The sequence below is a fragment of the Vicugna pacos genome, chromosome 20 (assembly GCF_048564905.1).
Source record: "Vicugna pacos chromosome 20, VicPac4, whole genome shotgun sequence".
Taxonomy (NCBI): domain Eukaryota; kingdom Metazoa; phylum Chordata; class Mammalia; order Artiodactyla; family Camelidae; genus Vicugna; species Vicugna pacos.
The window spans coordinates 19,090,994-19,112,995 of record NC_133006.1 but is presented as its reverse complement, the minus strand read 5'-3'; the positions used below and the strand labels follow the sequence as shown (position 1 = coordinate 19,112,995).

The window sequence follows — 22,002 nt, the reverse complement described above, 5'->3', positions numbered from 1 at the left end:
GATATATTTAGTTGCTTGCTTCTGAAATTAGACCTCGGTGGTGTCATGGAGCCTGGCAAGTCATGTGCGACAGCTGACCTCAGAGCTGCTAGTCACTGACACCTCGGTGTGAAGAACTTCTCTGGTTACTCCCCTTAAGAGCCTGAGGGAAGGAAACAGTGGAGGGGAGGGGGTGGAGGGAGGAAGCTGCAGGACCACTTGGCTGACCCTTCCCAGAATCCTCCTCTCCGGTTGCCATGGAGCCACCTCTGCAAAGGCCTGGGCCCTGGCGGGGAGGGGAAGGCAAGGTGGGGCCAAAGGAAGCGACCCAGAAGAAAGGGGATTAGCTTCTTTGTGGGGTCCGTCTGGCAAAGGGAGGCCACAGAGGCATCAGTCCTGAGGCCCTCAGTCACCAGAGCCACCCTCAGGTGGAAGGGGGAGGGGATTCCCAGGAGAAACTGAGGAACACTGAGCTGAGATGGGTGAGGGAGATGATAAGTATGCAGAGGGTGGGGAAATTGAGGTGTAGGAGGAAGCCTGGACTCTGCAAAAACTGGGTATTCGGTAGTATTTTAGTCCAGTGCCCAGCAAGTCGTTGGTACTTAATAAATATCAGCTGGAGCTGTTGTTGTAGGTGCTCAAAAGAGACTTCCTGGTTAGGACACCAGTGAGCCCCAGTTTGCTCAGACCAGGAGTGGAGCTTGAGCACTGTGTCAGGCAGATGTGCTCAGGGCTCCCATGGTAATGGGCTCTCAGCTCCGCAAGGAACCTTTCGAAGGTGCCAGCTGCCCTCTGAGCCTGAGCAGCTCTGTTCCTCTGAGGCTGGCTGGGGAGAGCTTCAGGAGAAAAGGAGGCCCCTCTGCCACTCAGCCCAGCTGGGGCCACTGTGTCCATACGGCCAGCCCCACCCCCACCCTGGCACGGGCGCAGCGGGTGAGCGCACGCCTGGCACAGACCCCAGTGCCCGGGAGAGAGGCTTCAAGCCGGCGGCTTTGTATTTTGCGAAAACCAAATCCACAACTGAGCTCTCCAGCCAAGCAGGGCCTGCTGGGAAGGCTGGCAGGTCTCTCTTCCCGTCCCCCTGCTGAGGCCCACCCTCCCCTCCTCAGCCCCCCACCCAGGAACCATGGGGAGCACCAGCTGCCACCCTGGCTGGCATAGGGGGCTGGGGGGACAGCCAGGCCCAGCTCTAGCCATGCCAGGGCTCGTCCCCCCACCCTGACCCCCTTCCTGCCTGGAATAAATTGGAATACAAATCAGAGGGAAACGCTTTCCTCTGTTTGAACAAATTGCTATAGATTCCTGCCTGTCTCAGGTCAGGGCTTGCGATGGGGGATATTTTCACTCGTCGACTGCTAATAGACTCAGGAGTAGCTGCTGGATCGATGGAGGCCAGGAAAATTAGCCAGGAGCTTCAGGCCAGCCTTGGCCTGTCCCTGCCCCCAACTTCAGGTCTCCTAGGAGTTGGGGGCAGCTATAACCCAGGATGGATGTAAGCTGTGGGCCAATGGCCCAGAGTGCTGGATGCTGTTCCCGCCTCCATCCTGGGAACCAAGGCAAGGATGACCAGAGACTGCCTGTGGGGTAAAGGTGGACCCAGGGAAGCCCCAAAGAGGTCTGCAATGGCCCCACATATACACACATGACTCTGTGCACATGAACACATGTTCTTGTGTGCATCATCACACATATACATACCTTCCGCACATGTATGCCCATGTGGGTTTATGTGTGCACAAAAAGTCCTGTTGAAGTACCCAGTGAGAGCAGTTTATCTCATACTAATGGTTCTCCATACATAGACAGACAGACAGACACACATACACACTGATCACTAGCAGCCAGGGATCCCCACTGATTACGCCTTTCACCCTTCAGCCTGGCTCTATAATTCTTCAGGGGAGCCTGAAGGAGCCACTGCCTTTACCAGTCCCAGCTCCAATAGAATGAAGAGGAGACTGGGGGGTGGGGGAGGATGCAGCCAACCCCCACCCTGAACTGCCTCACAGCCCCTGCTCCCTCAGGTCCTGAGAAAGTGAGGGAGTGACCAGACAGGGTGTCGGTGCTTCAGGCACATTAGGGCACCCCTCAGTGCCAAGCCCTCCCGGCATCACCCGAAGCCACTGTGCCACTGGGCAATGCCAGGGGCCGTGGCTGTACAGGGGAGCTGAAGGAAGGCGGGAGGGGATGGGAGAGCTCGCTGCAGCCTCTGAATACCCCTGAAGGAAGTGCACTGGCTTGATCTGAAGAAAGCCTCTCATGTCTCTTGCCTGCTCTCCTAGCCATGTGAAGCAAGACGTGCTTGCACTCGCGTGTGCACACACACACACACACACTCCCCCAGGTAACCTGGAGCCCAGATCTGACTTGGGAGATAGAAGCAGGAAAGAAGGTAAGCTCACTGGCAGGTAGAGCTTGGTATGACCCTTCACCTCTGACCACTGATTTCTGCCTCAAAAAATTGACCAGTTAGGGTCAAGAGACAGCTTGGCTGTCGGTGCCTTACTATCCATACCCCCTCCCCTAACCTCTTCAGTGCACACCAGCCAGCACCTGCTTCTCTGCCTGAAGCTGTTTCTGACCACTAGAGCTCACACTGCCTGTGTGTGCATTTGTAGTGGGAAGTTGGCACCCCCTGGGGCAGCCCTCAACCAGTGACAGATGGGAGTTAGTGTATACATGCCCCCACTCCATATGTCCATGGTGGAATAACCTTGAAGTGTGTTTTACTGTGTCCCAGAGGTCCCTAGTGGGACATGGTGGTGACTGGCTTGACAACGCACCTTCTATTGGTTCCTTTGCTTCCCTGTCTCTCGTCCCCATTCTCCTACCAGAGCTTCCCAGGCTTACCTTCCAAATAAACTACCCACACTCAGCTCCTTATCTTAGGATCTGCTTCTGGCGTACCCAAGCCAAGATTGTGAGTCCAAGCCCATTATAATCACTATGGTTGCCCACTGTTAAATCTTTCACATGGCCACAGTCCAGAGCCATCATATTGCCTAACAATCACACACACACACACACACACACACACATCAAATACTTTACCATGCTCCCCTATCTCCACCCATCACTTCCTTGGAAACCTCCTTGCCTGAATCCCAATGCTTTAAGATCCAATTCATCTGATCAACCAAACTGGGCCACTGGAAAAAGGCTTGAGAGATGCTGGAGCAACCTTCCCCGAGCAACCTTCTGGAAACAGTGACTGTTTCTCTCAGCTAACTTGAATAATAACTTTAAGGTGGAACTTAAGCATTGTGACAGAGCTCTTGGACCTGATGGAGATTGGTAGCAACCTCAGTTCACACTACCAAGCTGGCTGCCTCCTCCATCCACAAGGCGGGGCCTCCCAGGACCTCCCTGACATTTCATTAATGGATTCTAACATCTAACCAGGAGTCTCGTACACAGAGTGAGCTCCAGATCCTGCAATGAGGCCTGGGAATAAGAAAGGGAGTTTACAGGAATGAAGGGAGGATTATAGAGATGTGGGCGTGAAATGAGCTTATAAATGCCATGCAGACATGTCCTGACTTCTTATGAGCCCCAAAAATATAGGAGAATGAGAAAGATCCATCTGGAAAGTCCCTTGACATGACTTTTAACTTCAGCCTTGGCACTAATTGCTGTGTGATCTTGACTTGCCACTTACCTTCTCTGGTCTCAGTCTCTTCCTACACTCAGTCCCAAAGATCTGCCTCTGGATCACTTAAGTGCACTGGTTGGCAGCTGAGCTCACTTCTTGCCACATTTTCAAGCCCCATCTCCTGGCCTTCTCTGTATCTACCCTGTGGCTTTATTCCAGGAAGGAAAATAAAGCCAGGTCTTGTGACAGCACAGAGCTTCAGCTTGCCTAGTAGGCTTATGTCTTTTTCTGGAGATAAACTGACCTCCCCAAGGGCCCCCTGCATTTTACTAGAGTACCAGAACCAAACCCCGGTAGATGAGACCATCAGAATCTCTCTCCGTCCCCACCTCTACCCTCCTGATGTCCCTCTCAGAGATGGGGGAAAGTGCCTTCACTAAGAGTTTCTTGAGAATCACATAAGAAAAGTCTCAGGGCAAAGAAGATATTCAAGTTCAGCTCAGAGGCCTCAGCTCCTGAAACTTTCTGATGAGAGGCTATGTTATAGAAGTTGAAATAAGGTCAAGCAATGAGAAGAACTTCCAACCAAGGACCAGACATTGAGCAAACAGCAGTGGGGTTGCCTGGTGTCACGTGGGTGTGGGCTGAGAGGCAGAAAGATAAGCTAGATCACCTCTGCCACACTCTTTGCCCCATGGCCTTTAGCACCGTCCCTCAGCTTCTGTTCCCCAAAATCAGGAGGGCCCACAGAGCTCTCCTGAAGCTGGGACTGAAAGAAGCCACTTGCTAGTGGAAAGATATCAACCAGTGGAAATGAACAGCCTCATGGAAATGTGAATGAACAGGGTGTTGGGGTGAGGAGGAGGAGACAGCATAAGCTGATGGGAAGCTGGATCCTCACATGAATATCTGGGTGACCCCAAGCAAGCCTGTTCCCTACTCTGGATCTCAGTCTTCTCTAAGGTTTCTTTTGGACATACTCTGAGCAGACAGAGCCCCCAGCCCACCTGAGCTAGGGTGGCAGGGCACGGGGAGATGCGGAGAAGAGCAGCTGTTCACATTCATCTAAATCCTCTCATTTCAAGAAATGCCAACTTATCCTGAGGTGGGGATTTGTGGTAAAGACTGCTCATTACCTACCCAGCATCCAATCTCCCCTTCTTTATAACTGAAACCTGATATTCTTTTAGGTGAGAATGTGTCCATCTAAAGAGCTATATTTTTCAGCCTGTCTTCATCTAAGAATGACCAATGAGATGGAAGCAGACATCATTGGGAGGGGATTCCTGGAAAAGCTGACTTAATTGGTAGATGACTCAACCTTTTAAATGTTCCTCCCTTCTTCCTGTCTGGAATGTGTCATGATGGCTAAGCCCCAGCAGCCCTTTAGTGACTTTAAGGCAAAATGTTCTAAGGTAGGGGTTCATAATCTTTGCTACACATTGGAATTACCTGGGTTTCTTTTAAAAAAAAATGCTGATGCTTGATTCTCACTCCCAGACATTCTGATTTAATTGGTATGAGGTATGATCTAGGCATCAGGATTTTTAAACACTCCCTGGTAATTCTAACATGGAGCAAGTTTTGAGAAGCACCACTGTAAGGAGAGAACAAGATGAAAGGGACCTGGAACTTTAGTGACTGAGGAGCCACCATAGCAGCCATGGATAGCCTACCTCTAGACTTAATAAAGCCACTTTAAAGAGTAGACATGGATGAAAAAGAAAACAAACTTACAACATAGAGGATTGACAAATCCAAAATTTGGTTCTTTGATAAGACAAAACAATGATAAACCCCTAAAATGACTAATCAAAAAAAAAAAAAGAAGGTACCAATAACCAATATTAGGATTTAAAAAGGAGTATCACTATAGGAAGTACAAACAGTATAAAAGATCATAAGAAGTTATTATAAGTGGGGAGCGTGGTAGAGCACATGCTTAGCATGTACAAGGTCCTGGGTTCAATCCCCAACACCTCCATTAAAAAAATAATAATTAATTAATTAAAATTTTGAAAGAAGTTTTTTTATAAAAGTCACTTTAATTTGTTGAAGACTCTGCAGTCAGGTCTTTGTTTCTAACAACAGAATATGATTCCCAACTCATATGGGACTAAGGATCCTTATACTGCCCCCATCAGCCAACCTGTCCTCCATAGCACAGGCTAGAGAACAAAAACATGGCCAGGTCCTGCCCTCAGGAACTTCACACTTCGGGAAGTAGGCAGGCATTTAGACTTGGCATTGGGCAGGCTTGAGTTCAAATCCTGACTCCACTACTTGCTAATTGCAGGGCTTAGGGCAGGTTCCTCAAGCTGAGCCTCAGCTTCTCCATCTGGAAAACTAGAATGTTGGAAAAGATGGCATTCTCCCTACCCCACTGCAAGCTCACAAGGGGCAGGTGTCCTTCACCTCTGCAGCCATAGTACCCACTACCCTCCCAGACCCTTAGCAGGTACTCATTAAACTTGTAACTCACTTTACATTGAATTCCTACGATGTGGTCCAGCTTTGAAATTTTCATTTTCTCTAAGCCAAAAAGAGAGGAGAATAAACAAAGGGGACATATTTCAAAAAGGTAACAGAATTTACCTATTGAAAATCAATGAAAACAACATTTCTGGGGCTGTTTCTTTCAGTCTCGCTAGGTTCAGGACTGGAAATTCCCTGGTTAAAGCAGGGAGAGAGGCCAGTCTCCCAAGCTCCTGACATGGACTTTTCAGTTAGAACCATTAAACTGCAAGTTCCCTTGTTCATAATTTAAAGAATAATAAGCTGGGGTTTCTTAAGACCCCAGGGTCCAGATGAATGGGTTGAAACAAAGCTTGGGCAGTGATCTGGAAAACCCAGAAATGCCCTCAGAAAGCCCAAGGGAAGAAGGTATCTGTTTGGACCTGACTCGTTCAGATGCACTGTCTATACCAGCTGTGCCTGAGAATCAACTGGAGAGCTCTCCGACCACAGCTGCCTTCATGCCACCTGCAGGGTTTCTGATTCAGGAGGGCTGAGGGCGGAGCCAGGCATATGTTGTTGAAAAAGCTCTCCAGGTGGTTCTGACATGCTGCCAGGGCTGAGAACCACTCCTCTACACAGCTTCCAACCCTCCAGATAATCAGTCTATCTAGGCCGAGTTTCTGGGACTGAAAAGGAATCAAGAAGAGTTTGGGGTGGAATCTCCAAGCCAGCCAAGCAGCACCCTCAATGCCCGCCCATGTCACCACCCCCCACAGAGGTCATCCACCCCTGCAGCCCCAGCTTCTCACAGACAGAAGGCCCAGCCTGGGCAGGGGAACTGCCCTTCTAACCCTCCCTGGCCTGCAACATTTCTCAAGAACGCAGCCTGCACCCCCTGCTTCCATAAGCCACCCACACTCGGGGCTTTCGACCATCTGCCTGCCACTCTCTCTGTTCTCAGGAAACAGAGTCCCCGTAGTTTGCCTTTGAATTTACAAAGTGATATCACTCAGGCTCCTCTGTAAACTCAAGAGGTGGGCGTGCCTGAACCAGCCTTCCAGATAAGGAAACTGAGGCTCAGAGAGGTGAGGCTACTGGGCCAGGGTCCCTTAGAGACAGCAGGCTGGCCTTCCAACCCCAGTCTTCCCATCTGAGCCCAATCATTTTTCCTGTCTGCCCTTGTTGTTCAAAGAGCAACCCAGGGGCCAGCAGCATTGGCCTCACCCAGGAGTTTGTTGGAAACGCAGAACCTCTGCTTAGCCCCTGACCCACTGAATCAAAATTTGCACTTTCACAAAATCCCCAGAGGATTCCGGCTGGATCTTGATGAGCCCTGCTCTGTGCTGCAGCTGTCTCCCCACCAACCTCCCAGTCCCCAGATGGTCCTTACTCTGTCTCCTCCCCGACCTCAGACGACCCTTCCTCCCATGGACTGTATCCCTTCCCTGGCTTTCCGGTCCCTGTCCCCTCTTGGGTCTCCTCCTACCTCCCTGATGCCACCTGCTCTGGCTCCTCTTCCTCCTCCCATCCCAGGGCACTGGTCTCAGCCCAGCCTCCTCTCTCACTCTGCTCTCTCTTCCGTGGCAGTTTTATTCCACCTCATGGTGTCAACCCACATCGCTCTGTGATCGTAAATCCAGACGTGCAGATCTACCTCTTCAGAACGGACCTCTCTCCTGAGCACCAACACTCATGTCCACCTGCTCCACCAGCTTCTCTCCCAGACATCCCAGCACCAGAATCCCATGAAGTTCCAAACTGCACTGGCATTGTCATTCAAATAAAACCATTCAGCAAGGCCTTGCTAAGTGCCTGGCACAGTGCTCAGAGCATCCCAGGCACCATCTCATTGCATGCTTATCACAAACCCGTCTGACAAGCCCAAAAGCCACAGCTTTGAAAGCAGATGTGATTTCTCAGGCTTTCACAGCTGGCACGGGGCAGAGCTAGGGTTCAGACCTGAGTTCCTTATCCAGAAGTCTAGGCATTTATCTACTTCCCTCCACTGCCCCAAACCTGTCTGACTTTCCATGGCCTTTGCTCCACCTCGTTGCCATTATGTGCCAAGCCTCTCAACACAAACTTCAGAGCCGTTTTCAGCTCCTATCCTTTGCCTGAGCTCTGAAACACTGTCAGGACCTAATCATTGTACTGTCTCACTTCTCTCCTTTTGTAACAGTCTCTGCCTGGATCCTTCGCCTCAATACCCAACCTCCTCCAGTCTATTCCCTGCAGGGCAGCCAGAAGAATTCTATTAAAAAGGTGTCAGTTCATGTCCCTCCTTTTGCTCAAAACCCTCCCATGGCCCCCACCTCACTCAGAATCAAATCCAAAGTCCTTACATAGCTTTCAAGGCTGCAAACAATCTGGTCCCATTAACTCTCTAACTCCAACTCCAACTCCCACTCCCCTCCCCATGGCTCACTTTGCTTCAGCCATACAGGATGCCTCATTGTTGCTAAATAAGCCGGGAATATTCCTACCCCAGGGCCTTTGCACTGGCTATTCTCCCACCTGGAACACACTTCCTGCAGATATCCATGAGGTTTCCTTCATGGGTCTCTGCTCTGGTGCCACCTACTCAAAGATCACCCCTATTCCCAACTACTGTATATGAATTTGAACCACAGTCTACCACTCCTTGTTCCCTTAGCTGCCTACCCTTTTTTATAGAACTCATCATCATTATATATATACATATATATGTATGTACATATATATATACATACACACACACATATTCCCTGACTTGTTTATTACCCATTTCCCCTCAATTTGAATGTAAACTCTAGGAGAGCAAGAGCCTGTTTCTCTCACTAAATATCTCAAGCACCCCATACAGAGCCTTCACTCATATGTTTGTTGATAGACTGCAGTTCTTATATCCACTCCCTCCTGTCTATTCTCATGGCCACCACCCTGGAGCAAGCTCTCACTAAGACATCCCCAGACAACTTCAGGATCTCCTGATGTCTCCTTCCTCCTGAACACAGCCTCCTCAAACATACAGTTGCATGGCTACCTGACCTGATATGAGCTACCTGGGCTCATATCAACCCACTCCCCTGCTCAAGACCCTACCAATATCATCTCCCAAACCCAAGATTCCAGCCTACTCCACCCAAGCACAGGCTTTATAAACAGCAAGTCTTGAGTTCAAGCCCAGCTCTGCCACTTGAACAAGTAACTTCATTTTTCTGAGCCCTCAGTTTACTCATTGGTAAAATGGGCTGATGAATGACTCTCTCTTAAGGGACTGTGGTAAGGATTAAAGAGGACAATATATATTCCTAATCTTTGCCTGGGCATTAAACATTAGCAATTTTTAGTATTATTCCTTTACTGTTCCAATTCTAACTGCCCTGATTTCCTTTCTTTTTTTAAAAAAATTTTTATTGAAGTGTAGTTGATTTACAATGTCAGTTTCAGGTGCACAGCAAAGTGATTCAGTTATACATATACATACATATATATTTTTTCTTTTTAGATTCTTTTCCATCCTGATTCCCTTTTAACCTATGCTCCAGCCCAAATGAACGACTCACTTTCCCCATGCACACCAGGTTCTTTACTCTCCAAGCTTCTGCCACAATGAGCACTCCACCTGGAATGTCCTTCTCAGTCCTCACTTCCATTTGTCAAGACCAGTTCCAATGCCCCCTCCTCCACAAGGCCTTGGAAGTAATTTCCGCCCCCTTCAAATTCCCACAGCCTTTCACCTGCCCTTGCCAAATGGCATTTATCGAGATCTTCCAGGAACCACCATCTTGTCTGTGATTCTTCTCCTGTTCTCCTTGAGAGCAGAGCCTCCATCTTATTTATCTCGGTAGCCCTGTCAGTGCTCAGAACTGGGCCTTGCTCAAGGGAGGTATTCAGTAAATATTTAATGAGTGGTGAGAGGAACACCATATTGTTTTCCTATACCCAAATCAGAAGATCCCCTGGGATCAAGTCTCCAAGCCACTTCTTACCAGCTGTATAACCTTGAGCACATCACTTAAACTCTTAGAACCTGTTTCCCCATCTATTAACTGCAGACAATAGGACCTGCTGTGCTGACCTCTCAGAATGTTATGGAATCAAAGGAGGCAGAGGCATGAAAATGCTTGGCAATGCACACGGCACTTACATACCTATAAGATACTATAGTTATAACCAACGATTCTCCCTAAAAAGTTCATTCCTCTTTGCACAGAAAGATGCCTGAAAGAATCACCATCAAATGCAGAGCAGAATGCCAAGTAAGTTTTGCTTTCTTCCTTATATTTTTATGTTTTCTACGATTGTTTTTGCAAAGAGCACATGTTACGCATAGACTTGTGGAAAGGGGAGATTGTACTGTTTAAAAAAAAAAGGTTCATTCCTTTGAGTTAAGCATTGCTTTTGCCTTCCAAATCAGCATTTCAAAGCAATTGGGGTCCCTTAATACCTAGTTCCAACCATCAGCAGTTATGTGCCTGCAAAGCAAGGTCTTCTGACAACTGGGGAGAAAGATGCAGAAGGGCCGCACCCAGGTTCACAAAGAGTCAGTTCTGCCAAGTCACGAGCCCCTGCTCTGCACACAGCCCTGCCCGGGCAGAAGCCAACTCAGCCAAGCCCCACCAGAGAGCTCTTCTCCAGGCTAGGGTGCAGGAAGTGTGGTTTTGGCCCCTGGTGAATGCCCTAGGACACTGGGGTGGAGACACAGGAGCTGGACAGAGGTCTTGAGCTTCAGAAGGCCCCAAGGAGGTCTGATGGGCCCCAGGCTAAGGAATTGGAATAACTCTTATCCTACTGGGAGGCGAGAGGCCAAGGGAGCCCAGGAAAGGCAAGCAATGTGGTGGCCAAGCCCTCCCCCTGCTGGCCACATCTGGAGTGGCAGTGCAGCCACACAGGGCAGGGTCCCCAGGTACATATCCCCACACCTGGGGCCAGTCAGCATCCAGTGTCCAGAGGCAGGTCAGGGCGAGGAAGGGCTCTCCAAGACTGAGAAGTCCAAGGTCCCTTCTCCCAGGTCCTCTGTTATGGCTGGGTGAGGCATCTCCCCGGCAACCTCCCTGAGCCCAGCCACAAGGAGATGAAAGGTAGGAGTGAGGGAGAGGAAGGGAGATGAAGGGGAAGAGGGGAGGATGTTGGGGAGAGGGCGGGTCCCACATTCCTGCTTATGTCTCACTCCTCTCAGGCCTGTCCATGCCTCCTGGGCAGCCAGAGAAGCCGTGGCTGCTACCACTGCCCGGATTTCCACTCCCGCCCCCAGGTATTGATTTCCTGCATCATTCATTTGCTGGGCCTTGGCGGCTGTGATTAGCTCCCTCCATTCTCCCTATGGAGCCCCCCCGCCCGTCCCTTCATGTTCCAGCAAAGCAGAGCTAATACCAGGCTCTAAACGAAGCTTCGCCACCCTGGCCCCAGGAGCTCACAGCCAGGCCTGGCCAATTACAAGTAGGCCCTTGGCATGGCCCCAGCCTGCCCGTCAAAGGTGCTTTCCTGGCTAATGAAATCGTCTTTAACCACCCCTCCCCCATTCTCCAGAGCCCCCTCAGACAGGAAGCACAGATTACCAGCCTGCAGTGAAGGATGGGACATCATGTGGATCTTGACCTGAAGAGGGGTTCTCCTGCCTGGCATTGGGCCTGGGGAGCTCTCAGACTGGCTCAGGGGACGACTTCAACTTAGCAGGGCAGGGCCTGGGGAGGGGTGCAGACAATGCTGACAATGCAAACAGAACAGCATAGGTTTGTGGACACAAGGCCCTCTCTCTCCCTCATGCAGTTTCTATAACTGAGAAGGAAGATGGGACAGAGGCAGGGACCTTCTTGAGAGCTTTTAGAAAATCCCAAGCCTTCTGTTTGCCTTGTGGGGCCAGAGTTCCTGATGCAATGCCTTCCTTCTCCAGGGGAAAGCCAGTTTTCAAGGCATGGGGTAGAAACTCTAATGAAAAATCCAGAGAGTGCCCACAACCAGAGCAACACCCAGAAGACGGCACTGGGAGACACACTTTCTGAAATGCCCTCTCCGCACCCCTCAGAGGAGGGAAAAAAACCTGACTTGGTGATAATTCTGTAAGCTATGTTGCTCTTGTCAAATTATTCAACATCTGTCTTCATGTTCCCACAAAAATTAGCATAGGATAGTAGTTTCTGATGACACCTTTGGTGAAATATTTTGACTTCCACCAGTAAGTTGCAAACAACCTGTCTTAAGGATAATGTCAATTCCCACTCCTGCATATTAAATAATCCAGGGGTTTGTTGTGTTTTTGTAAGGGAGAGGAGTCCCATGGACCTGACACTGGCTGGAAGTCCAGAAGCCATGGGAGGAGGAGAGGAAGCCAGGATGGAGGAGGGGGTGTTCTCTGATGTTATCCACTTACAGAATATTCCTCCATCACCTGGCTACTATCTTTGCCCCAGAACTAGGTCTCTGGGGCCAGCCCACCCCACTGGCTTGCCAGAAAGCAGATTACAGTATCCACCCTGGAGCACAACAAACTGGGCCAGGAGATTGGGAGGCGGGAGGGAAGAGGGGACTGGCTCCAACTGGACCATCTGGTCCAGTGCTCCACTGCTGTAGCATCTGTGCCCCAAAGAAGAGCAAAGCCAGACTGAGAGTGTCTCCCCAGCCCTATTGCAGACAGTGGACCTCAGAGCTGACAAGAGGATACTCAGAGGGAAGTTGGGCACAGGGTTCCAGGCATCTACTTCCCACAAGCAGAGACCCACAGCCCAGGCCAGATCCTGCTGGGCTTACCCTCCACATCCTGTTCTTCTTCTCTCTCCTCAATTCAGCTTCCATGTTAGCCTGCCCTCCCTCAGCCATACATTCTGGAAAGATGCTGATGTTCCTTCCCCAGGGCACACTTTTTTCTTTTGTGCCTTGAGTAAAACCTTCTGCCTCCCTCCTCACTGCCAGGGTAGCTGAGGTTCCCTACAGCTGCCAGCCTAGGACTCTGTCACTCTCCCTAAGCAGAGACTCTTAAAGAGACCCTACTACCCTGCAGGAGGCCATCCTAGACAGACTTCTTGGGGAGAAAAAATTTCAAGAAGCATTTCCTCAACTTCCCCCCAACAATGGCCTTTCATCGTGCAACAAATATTTGCCCAGCTCCTGCTGTGTGCCAGGCACCATGCTGGGTGCTGACATACAATCACAGATATGAGTGACCATCCTTCCCCTCTAAACCCTACTCTTTCTCAAGCTGCTCTATCTGCTTGGGGCGGGGTGGGGGGGCAGAACTAGCTCTCCATACTATTCCTTGTGATACAGTGGTTCTCCCTTCTGCTATATATGCCTAAGCTTCTAGCATCATAAGGAACTCAGCAGTCTCTCACCCTCCTCCTCGTACTAGATATTCCCCTCTCTCCATCCACCTTGATAAAGACTGTCCATCCTGCAATTCCCCTGAGGCCCCAGACATTTTAGGGGCCATGTTCTTGAAGGGCAGGTAGAAAGAATGTCACCTAAGAGCCCCAAGTTGGCCCCAGTGCACCCAGCCCACATTGATTTGCTCTGAGTGAGAGCAGCTGGGACCCCGGCACATGAGAAAGTGGAGAAAATACAGAGAAAGGGGGACTTTTAAGCCTTCTGGCCCCAAAGTACTCTGAATCAAGGTCCGTAGAGACCACTGCTCCACCCCCAGCTCTCATTGCTGGGGTTTCCAGGCTAGGCTCAGGGAAGCCTCTTCAAGATGGGTCCCATGTAGCCCTGGAGAAGGCTGGAGAAGCGGGAGTGGATAGAGGAGAGGGATGGCCAGGAGATGGGCTTGCCAGATCTGCCCAAGGGCACTCGGAGGGAGAAGCACGGTGGAGGACAGCAGCAAATGGGGAGGGCTCCTCTCACTCTCTGGAGCCCCTGGGGTGTGGTGAGAAGGCAAAAGCCTCAGTGGGTCCCTCCTTGGGCCACCTCTTAGGGAGGCAGTAAAGGTATAGGGAAACCTTGAAGAGAAAAAAAAGAGGACCTCCCTGTACACCCTGATGTCTTTCCTCTGCTTTGGGGAGGCCGAGGTCTCTTGGACCCACTCAGCGGCCTCCTCCCCACAACCTAGCCTCTCTCAGTCCCTGCTGCATTCTTCCTCCTTCTTTCCCTTTCTGGCCTATGTAAAGGACCAGGCAGTAAGAGACACACAAACTAATTGAGAAGCAGCGTTTGGCCAGATGCCTGGGCCAGCCTCCCCAGGGAATAAAGCCCAAGCCAGCTAGCTGTGTAGGGCCAGAAGGATGTCACCTCCCAGACACCCCTCAGGACACCCCTTCCTCTTGCCAGGCTCAGGGAGGCAGGCCAGGCACCCCTAGAAGGAAGCATTTAGAATCTGCACTTGAGGCTGGCAGCTGAGGGGACAATGCCTCTGCCCCCACCCCTCAACAGAATAGGTCAAGCCCTCTCCTGATCTAAAAGCAAATAATTAGGCCCTCAACCTTAGAGAAAGAGGGAAAGAGAATCCTCCCCGCTCCAGCTATACATCATTAAAAAGTGACCTACACAGACCACCCTGCAGTCAGAAGGTAAAGTAAGGTCCATGTTGCCCCAAAGAATTTTCGTGCTGTGGGCCAGTGCATTGATAGCAGCCAGAACTCAAGAGCGAGAGTCCCTGGGAGGAGTGAGCCCGTGTGATCCTGAACGAATGATATCAGCTCCCGGGACCTTTCCCTGGGAAAACCCACGAGAAAGAAGGGAGAAGGGAGAACCAGAGTCTCCTCCGCGCCTGAGAGCGAGGCGTGGGGATGCGGTAGCAAAGCTGCGTGGCAGGAGGCAGAGTTTGAACACGCAGCCCGATGGGTGCGTGCAGTGTTTGCGTTTCCTGGGGACGGTGGCTGAATGTGTGTGTGCTCAGGGAGAAGGAAGGTGGGGCTGGGGTTTTGTAGCTGAGAACCGGGGATAGGAAGAACTAACTGGCTCAGGAGAGGTCAGAAAAAGGATTCTGGGTTCTTAGAAGCCAGATCAAGGGGATGCCGGCCTCCGCCTGGGCTGTCAAAAAGCGAGCAAAAGAAGCGAAGCCAAGCGAGAGCAGAGAAGGCGAGCCCACTGCCAGGCCGCGGTGCTGGCAGCCAGCTCGCCCTTAAGCCGGGCGCAACTCGGGATCGTGCATCGCTCGGCTTCCACTCCTGAGGCCGAGACATGGTAGGACGAGGTTTCGGTGCAAGTCGCTACCCCAGAGCCCGGTTTGCGGTCTGTCAGGATCTCCCGAGCCAACTGGGTGCTTTCGAGAGTTCCAAGTCACTCCCGCCACTGGCAAGGTTTGGGAAAGTGGGTACTACCTCCCCCTGGCATCCCCGGCTTCATGCCAGACCCTACGACCTGTCTCCGTGCTTCATCTGAAGCAGCTAGCTCGATCTCCTCCCGCTCTGGGAAAGGGCGGGTGCCCGGACATTCATTCCAGAGTCCGAGCCCGGTTCCCCACCAAACCCGAGCAGCGCGCACTTTGCGCCTCTTGCAAAGTTTCCTCGCGATGCTAAGCCGCCGTGGAGCGGGACGCGAGCTCTTACCGTAGACTCCTTGTCCCTGGCAATGGAAGGGGATCAGCGCCAGAAGTAGAAGGCAGGTCAGCTCCATCTTCACGGCCCGTGCTTCATCCCCGCGAGGCGGCGCAGCCCGAGAGGCGGCGGGGGGCTCATACGCCGGGGCCCCGCGATGCCCCTTACGTCTCGCCCTTCCCCAAGAGACAACCCAGGGGGAGGAGGCGGCGACAGACCAGGAGACTGAGGAGGCGGCGGAGGAGGCAGCAGCGACCCGGGTTTCTCCTCCGGCGGGGCCGCTGCCCGCGTGGGGACGCAGGGGGCGCTGGCCTGGCCCCGGGTGCCTCGGCGCGCCCGGCTCAGCAGCCAGCGCCCCGGCCCGAGTAGCCCGGCCGCCGAGCCGCCCCCGGTCCCCAGGGCTGTCTTCTCGGGATTCTGGGCGCCAGGAACCCCTCTGCGGAGGCGGAGGCGTTTGGATCCAACAGGCCACAGACGACTGACAAACTTGTCGTTTCCCCGCCCAGGGGATACCCCTCCGCGGAGCGGGGGCGGGAGGCCGGGTCTCCGCTCGGGTTAATCCGCTGTCTCCAGTCCTGCGGCTGGTGCTGGAGGCTCAATGGCTAGACCCAAGGGTGTCAGGCTGTGCACCCTCTCCGAGGCGAAAAGCCCCGGCTCTGGCCCTCCTGAGCCAGGGAGCAGCGCGGGCTGGGCTCCGCCGAGGGGCGGGAGCCACGAGTCCCTGGGTCCGCGAAGTTAGCCGAGCCACCGAGAAACCCAAGGGCGGAATAGAGCCCCGGCGCCCCGCGGGAATCAATAGAGAAATTCCATACGGGAGAAACCCCAGAACGCAGGGAAAGAAGGAAAGTTTGAGTCGTTTGAAAAATATTCGCGCTCTCGCCGAGGCCGGGGCTGCGGCGAGAGAGCCGCTCGCCGCCTCCGCTCGTCGCGCTCGGCTCCCGCCGTCTGGCCACGGCCGTGGCGCTCCCGGGCTCGGCGCTCTCGGGAGAGCCGGGCAGCGCCGCGCCCCAAGTTGGCGGTCCCCGCCCCCGCCCGGCAGCCTCCACGGGCGGGGGCCCAGAGCAGGCGGGGCCGGGCCGGGCTCCCGGGCGCGGCGGCCGCTGGGCTCCTGGCAGCGGGAGCGCTCCGCTCGCTCGGCAACTTGGGTTTCGCTGTGCTGCTTTTTCCCCCCTCGGAGCTTTTCATTCCGCGCTCCCCCCACCTCCCTCTCTCCTCCCTCCTTCCTCCTCCTCGCGTCTTCTCGTTCGGTCTCTCGCTCTCCCACCCTTTGTCGCTCGCTCTCCTGTTTGATTCCCCTCCAGTTAAAAAAAAAGGAGCCAATTAAAGGCAGCCCAGCTCGCCCGGCCCAGCCTCTGTCCAATTTCCTCGCCTCCCCCAGGACCAATTAGAGAAAACAAAACAGGGCTGGGGGAAGCAGACTGCCTTTCTCTCTCCTCTCTCTCTCTCTCTCTCTCTCCCTCTCTCTCTCTCTCTCTCCCCCTCTGTGTGTGTGTGTGTGTGTGTCTCTTTCTCTCTCTCTGTCTCATTCTCTCTCTCTCCCCCTCCTCCTTCTCTCCCTCTCTCCGCCCCCCAGAACACCCCCTACCCCAAACAGGAAAATGTCAGGAAGCAGAAATGGATCCATCTATCCCGAGGACAGTGGCGAAGGGACGTGGGTTTCGGCGCGGGCTCTGCAGCCGCGCGCTTGCACACCCGCTCTTCGCCCGCCCTTGCTCACCCAGACCCGCTGCCCGAGCCGGGTGCACCGATCCCAGTAAGCTCGCTGGGCTAGCACAGCCGATCGCCCCAGGGACTCTAGTCTAGCCTGCGGGGCACTGTACACTTTGTAAATGTTTTGCACTTTTGGGGGGCGGGACTGAAGGGAAAGGCCGGGGCGCCCGGGGCTCTCAGGGTTCTGCAGGAGCGCGAGCCGATCGCCTGCTGTCGGTCTGCAGGGCTGTCTGCGCCGCCCGGGAGTCCCTCCGCCCCCGGCCGAGCCCCGCCCCTTTCCAGACAGCCGCGGCCTCTCCCGGCGTCCGGTGTAGGGGCCACCGCCGGAGCAGCTGGCTGAGCTGGGGGCGGAGAGGGCGCGATCAGAGCTCCTGCCCTTGCCTCGGCCCATGGACTGCCAACAGGTTTGTCCTCAGGACCCCGCAGCCAGAGCTCGCCCAGGCCACCCCTCATTCTTCCCAGCTCGCCCATCTCCCCATCCTGTCTGCCCTCAGGACCTCAGGCGCCCCCAAGCGCCCCAGGGGGTCCTCTCTTCCGGCTGTCAAGCCAGGGGCCCTCTCTAGCTCTAGCTGCGGGGGTCCTGCACTCCCGGACTCCGCTACCTCATTCTGGCCCTCTGGGAGCAGGGGTGGGGAGAGCGCTCCTCCCAAACGCCAGCGGGGAGAGGTAAAGGCTAGGAAGCAAGGCGGGCGTCCTCCGCCGCACCTCCGATCGCATCCCCCTACCCTGGTCCTGCTAATCTCACCTGCTCCACCTGTCGCCGTTATTGTATCTCGGCGTGTGTGCAAGAATTGTGTTAGAGCGGCGGGTAGGAGCGCGGAAAACCGCAGCAGCTCACAAATGGGGAGATTACAGACCCTCTTACCCCCATCCCCCAGAACTGTTTAACATCTTGGCTGTGACGGTGGTCCAAGACTCTGCATTTGTCAAAACTCAAAGCACACTAAAAATTTTTTTAATTTTTCAGGATGTGAATTAAAACAAATTTTAAAAATAATAAGCCACCCTTTCCCAGGCTCATTTCCTGCTGGGTCTCTCCTCTCCAGACCCTCCAGGGACTGATCCCCAGAGGAACACGTGCCCCCAATAGCGGGAGGGGGACGGGGTGGGAGGTGTCCAGAGAAATTCCAGGCAGTAGGGGCATTCTATCAGGTGACACTTCCTCAGTTCCCTTTCTATCTCAGAAAGTCCAAGAACGTCTGAAGAATCTTACTCTTCAGCCCTTCTCCACTTGATTGTGCCTCCTTCATCCCTTCAACCTTTTTTTCTCTTTCCTTTCCTGTGGGTCCAAGGTTGAATAAGGGGAACAAGACCCAACTTAGTGCTGAGCACCCAGCAGATGTCAGCTGAAGATCTGTTAAATGAATGAATGAATGAATGATTCCCATCATAGGCCAGATACCACAGACCTAGGATACCCTCAATGCAGCCGTCCTTTCTACACCCCACCCCCAGCCCCTAACCAAAGAGAAAAGTCAGTTTCTGCCCCACAGAGATATAAAGCTATCAGGCATCTTCCCACCCACCTTCCCCATCCAGTCTGAAAAGGAAGTAGTACTAGTTGAGGGTGAGTAGCTTCTTTTATTGTCATCTTCTTCCCTTTATTTGAAAATACTTACCTCCTCCAGGAAGCTCTCAGGGAGTGATCACAGTGATTCCCACCCTCCTTGGCTTTGCCCATTTTGAGTTGACTAAGTACTTATCCATGCCATGGGAAACTGTTTTCCTATTTTTCAGTTAGCTAGTCCAACCCCAAATAGCAGTTAATTGCTCCTCTTTGGCTTTAGGGTTCATTACTGGCAGGGGACCCCCCTGACTCTCAGCAGACAGTGAGTTTACTATCTCTGAACACCTACACTGGCCTGGAAGAGAGAGAAGACTTGTGATGGGGAGGGACAGAGGGAGGGGAAGGGGGAACAGAGGACCAAATTCAAGCGTCTGGGACAGAACATTTGCTGTAGCTAATCCACTTGTGAATAGTCTGCAGCTAATTGTATTCAGTGTAAACACCTTGACAGCCTCTTGCATGTGACATAAATTCAGTCTTCTCCTCCCCTAGGTGTGCCCTGCTTGCTGCCTCTGACAGAGCCCTGGGTCTGACAATGGGAGACAACCCAGGAGAAGAGCACTGGGCATGGGAGGCATCAGTCCTGAGCTCCAGTACTAACCTCTCTAGGCCTTTACAGCTTGTCCAGCTGTAAAGTGAATGGGATCCCTATTTCACAGGGTTGTTGACAGAAGTGAGAAATAATAGTACTAGCTGACACCACATGCCAGGCACTGTTCTAAGCCTTCACGTGTACTAACTAATCCTCATAACAACGATGTGAGATAGGACTGTTATTCTCATAGAATAACATAGAAAGATTTAGTGAGTCACACAGCTGCTGAGTGGCTGAAGTGGGCTCTGTGCTCTTGCTCTTTCCCACTGTTCCACAGAAGAGATGTAAGGGCCTAGGGATTTAGTAAATGCTTTCACAGGAAGTGTTCCTATTCTATTCTTTCATAGAGAACAATTCTGTGGACCCCAAATTGGGCTTTTAGGGGGTGGGAGATGAGGGCTAGGCTGCTGGACCTGAGGCATCTGTGAAGTGGGCCACTGGGCACAGGATCAGACTGAAGCTGGGCTGCCTGGAGGTCAGCACTCAACTGCCAACTTTTCGGTTCCACCCATGGCGTTCTAAGAAAAAACCCAGTATTGTGCCCTAGAGAAAGCTCAGCCCTTGGAACTCCAGCGACTCCAAGTAACTAGCTGCTGACTGAAGGGGTATGTGACAGGCCGGGGAACCAGAAGCCCCAGACCTTGGCCAAGCAGGGCAGCTTTGGGCTTTTGCTATGAGAGTGTGTTACTAGAAAGCGCCCCACATCTCCTCCCACCTCTCACTCACTCACCTCCAGCAAGTCAGAGCCTGAAAGAGGAAAGAGGGAGAGAGAAAAGAAGAGTCTTTGCGGGAATAGTGTCATCACCTTGCAAGGAAAATTCTCTGAAATCACACAGTGGGAGGTATTTATTCAATTTAGGGGCAAGACACTTTCTGGTCAGGTAGGGGAAGGCTGACTGGGAGGGGTGAGGAACAGGGAGAGTTATGACCCCACTGAAAGACCAGTTTATTAATTCTGGCTCTAACAAATAGCCAATTAATGGTTCCAGCTGCTAATTAGTAAGCAGTTAACTCCTGTTATAAATCGTGCTGCCTAAGACTAGTAATATTGCAATACTGCAAAGGCACACTTGGAAAGGAGAGGCCATAGAGACTTCTGTCACCCATCAAGGTCTGTAGCCCCCTTCACTTCCGCCCCCACCGCTACCCCATACCCATGGCAGGCTCTCTGCTTGCAGAATGCAGGATTTAGAGCAGGGACCCTGTCCATATGTTCACGATTCATTCATTTAAGAAATATTTAAAGGGTTCCTGCTACGTGCCAGGCACTCCACTAGGCACTGCAGATTCAATGTGAACAAAATAGACAAGAACTCCTGCTCTCATGGAGGTAACATCCTAGAGAAGAAACAGACAATATAGTATATAAGTAGAATTTAGATAGTAAGGAAAATGCTAAATCTAGGAAGAGGAGTAGGAAATGTGAGGGCTAAAACGTTAGAGAGGGTGTCCAGAGAAGATCCCAGTGACATTTGAGTCATGACCTTAGAGAGAGCAAACTGTGCCATTTCTCGGGGAAGAGCATTGCCGAGATAGGGACAGCAAGTGAGAAGGCCCTGCAGTGGTGGGCAGGATTTGGCTACAGCTGAGGGGAGAGTAGTAGGAGCTCAGATCAGAGAGGTTAAGGGGGCAGGTAATTTGGGTTTGGGGCTCATTGCAAGATGTTGGGTTTTACTCTGAGTAAGATGGGAGCTATGGCAGGGCAATGGACAGAGGAGGGACAGGATCGGACTTTAATTTAGCAGGCCTGCTCTGGCTCTGTGTGAGGAATGGGTTGAAAGGGGTGCCCAGCATCCCTAGCATCTGGCACAGTGCCTGGCACTTAGTGGGTACTCAATAAATGCTTATCATATAAATTGACCAATGAAAATTGAAGGCACCAGACTGTGAGACTGGGAACCATGATCACTTTTGAAAGGCCAATTTATTTGGATTCTGTTGTAAATTATTTTACAACCAGCTCCAGGGGTGCCCTCCCATTTGAACTTTCCAAGGAATTTCACACGCACTATCCTACTTGGTCCTTAAAATGTCCCTGTGAGGTAAGTTAAGATGTGTGGCCACCTCCATTTTACAGATGTGAAAACTGAGGCAAAGAGACTTTCACTGACTGACTTAGCAGTGAGTTACTGAAAATACCAGTCCTAGAATGATGAGGCTGGAGGATACAAAAGAGACAGGCATCCCTCCCTGCTTTCTGGCCTCTGTGTCAAGACTGTACCCTGCCTGTTTGTGAGATCTTCCCTCTCTGGGCCCCAGATTCTCATTTCCACAATGAGCAGATGTGCACTGACTCCAGAGCCTCGTGAGCTATGTTGGAGACCTGGTGCTACCATTTCCCAAGTGAGGGTCACCTGGCTGTCCCAAGCTCCCTTTCTCCACACTAATATTAGGACAGGGGAGGTTTTGTTTAACTTCTTCGAGCTGACAGTTCAGTAGATCAGAAGTAATTTGGTTTTAACACCAGCTTGGAAACACTTGGTCTTCCCACCCTGAGGAGGTATATGGAGCACTGATTTACTCAGCCCTGCTTCCCCACTGGGTAGGTAAGGGAAGGGAGTGAATGGGCTGGAAAAGTCAGGTTCTCTTGACTATTTACTCATTAATTCAATAAATATTTATTAAGCCAGGCATAGTGCCTACATCATACTGA

The 22,002-nt window shown here is 52.2% G+C and overlaps 1 protein-coding gene across 2 annotated transcripts in view; it reads right to left on the bottom strand.

Annotated features, from left to right (window-relative positions):
* Positions 1-16,738, bottom strand: part of MDGA1 (MAM domain containing glycosylphosphatidylinositol anchor 1) — a 53,990-nt gene extending 37,252 nt beyond the window's left edge. Inside the window, exon 1 of one of the 2 annotated variants that reach the window (XM_015237335.3) lies at positions 15,490-16,738. In XM_015237335.3, the coding sequence (XP_015092821.2) occupies positions 15,490-15,556 (67 nt within the window). In that variant the 5' untranslated portion in view covers positions 15,557-16,738. The remainder of the gene's footprint in view (positions 1-15,489) is intronic. The other variant, XM_072945084.1, reaches the window with a different exon arrangement.
* Positions 16,739-22,002: the final 5,264 nt, after the last annotated feature.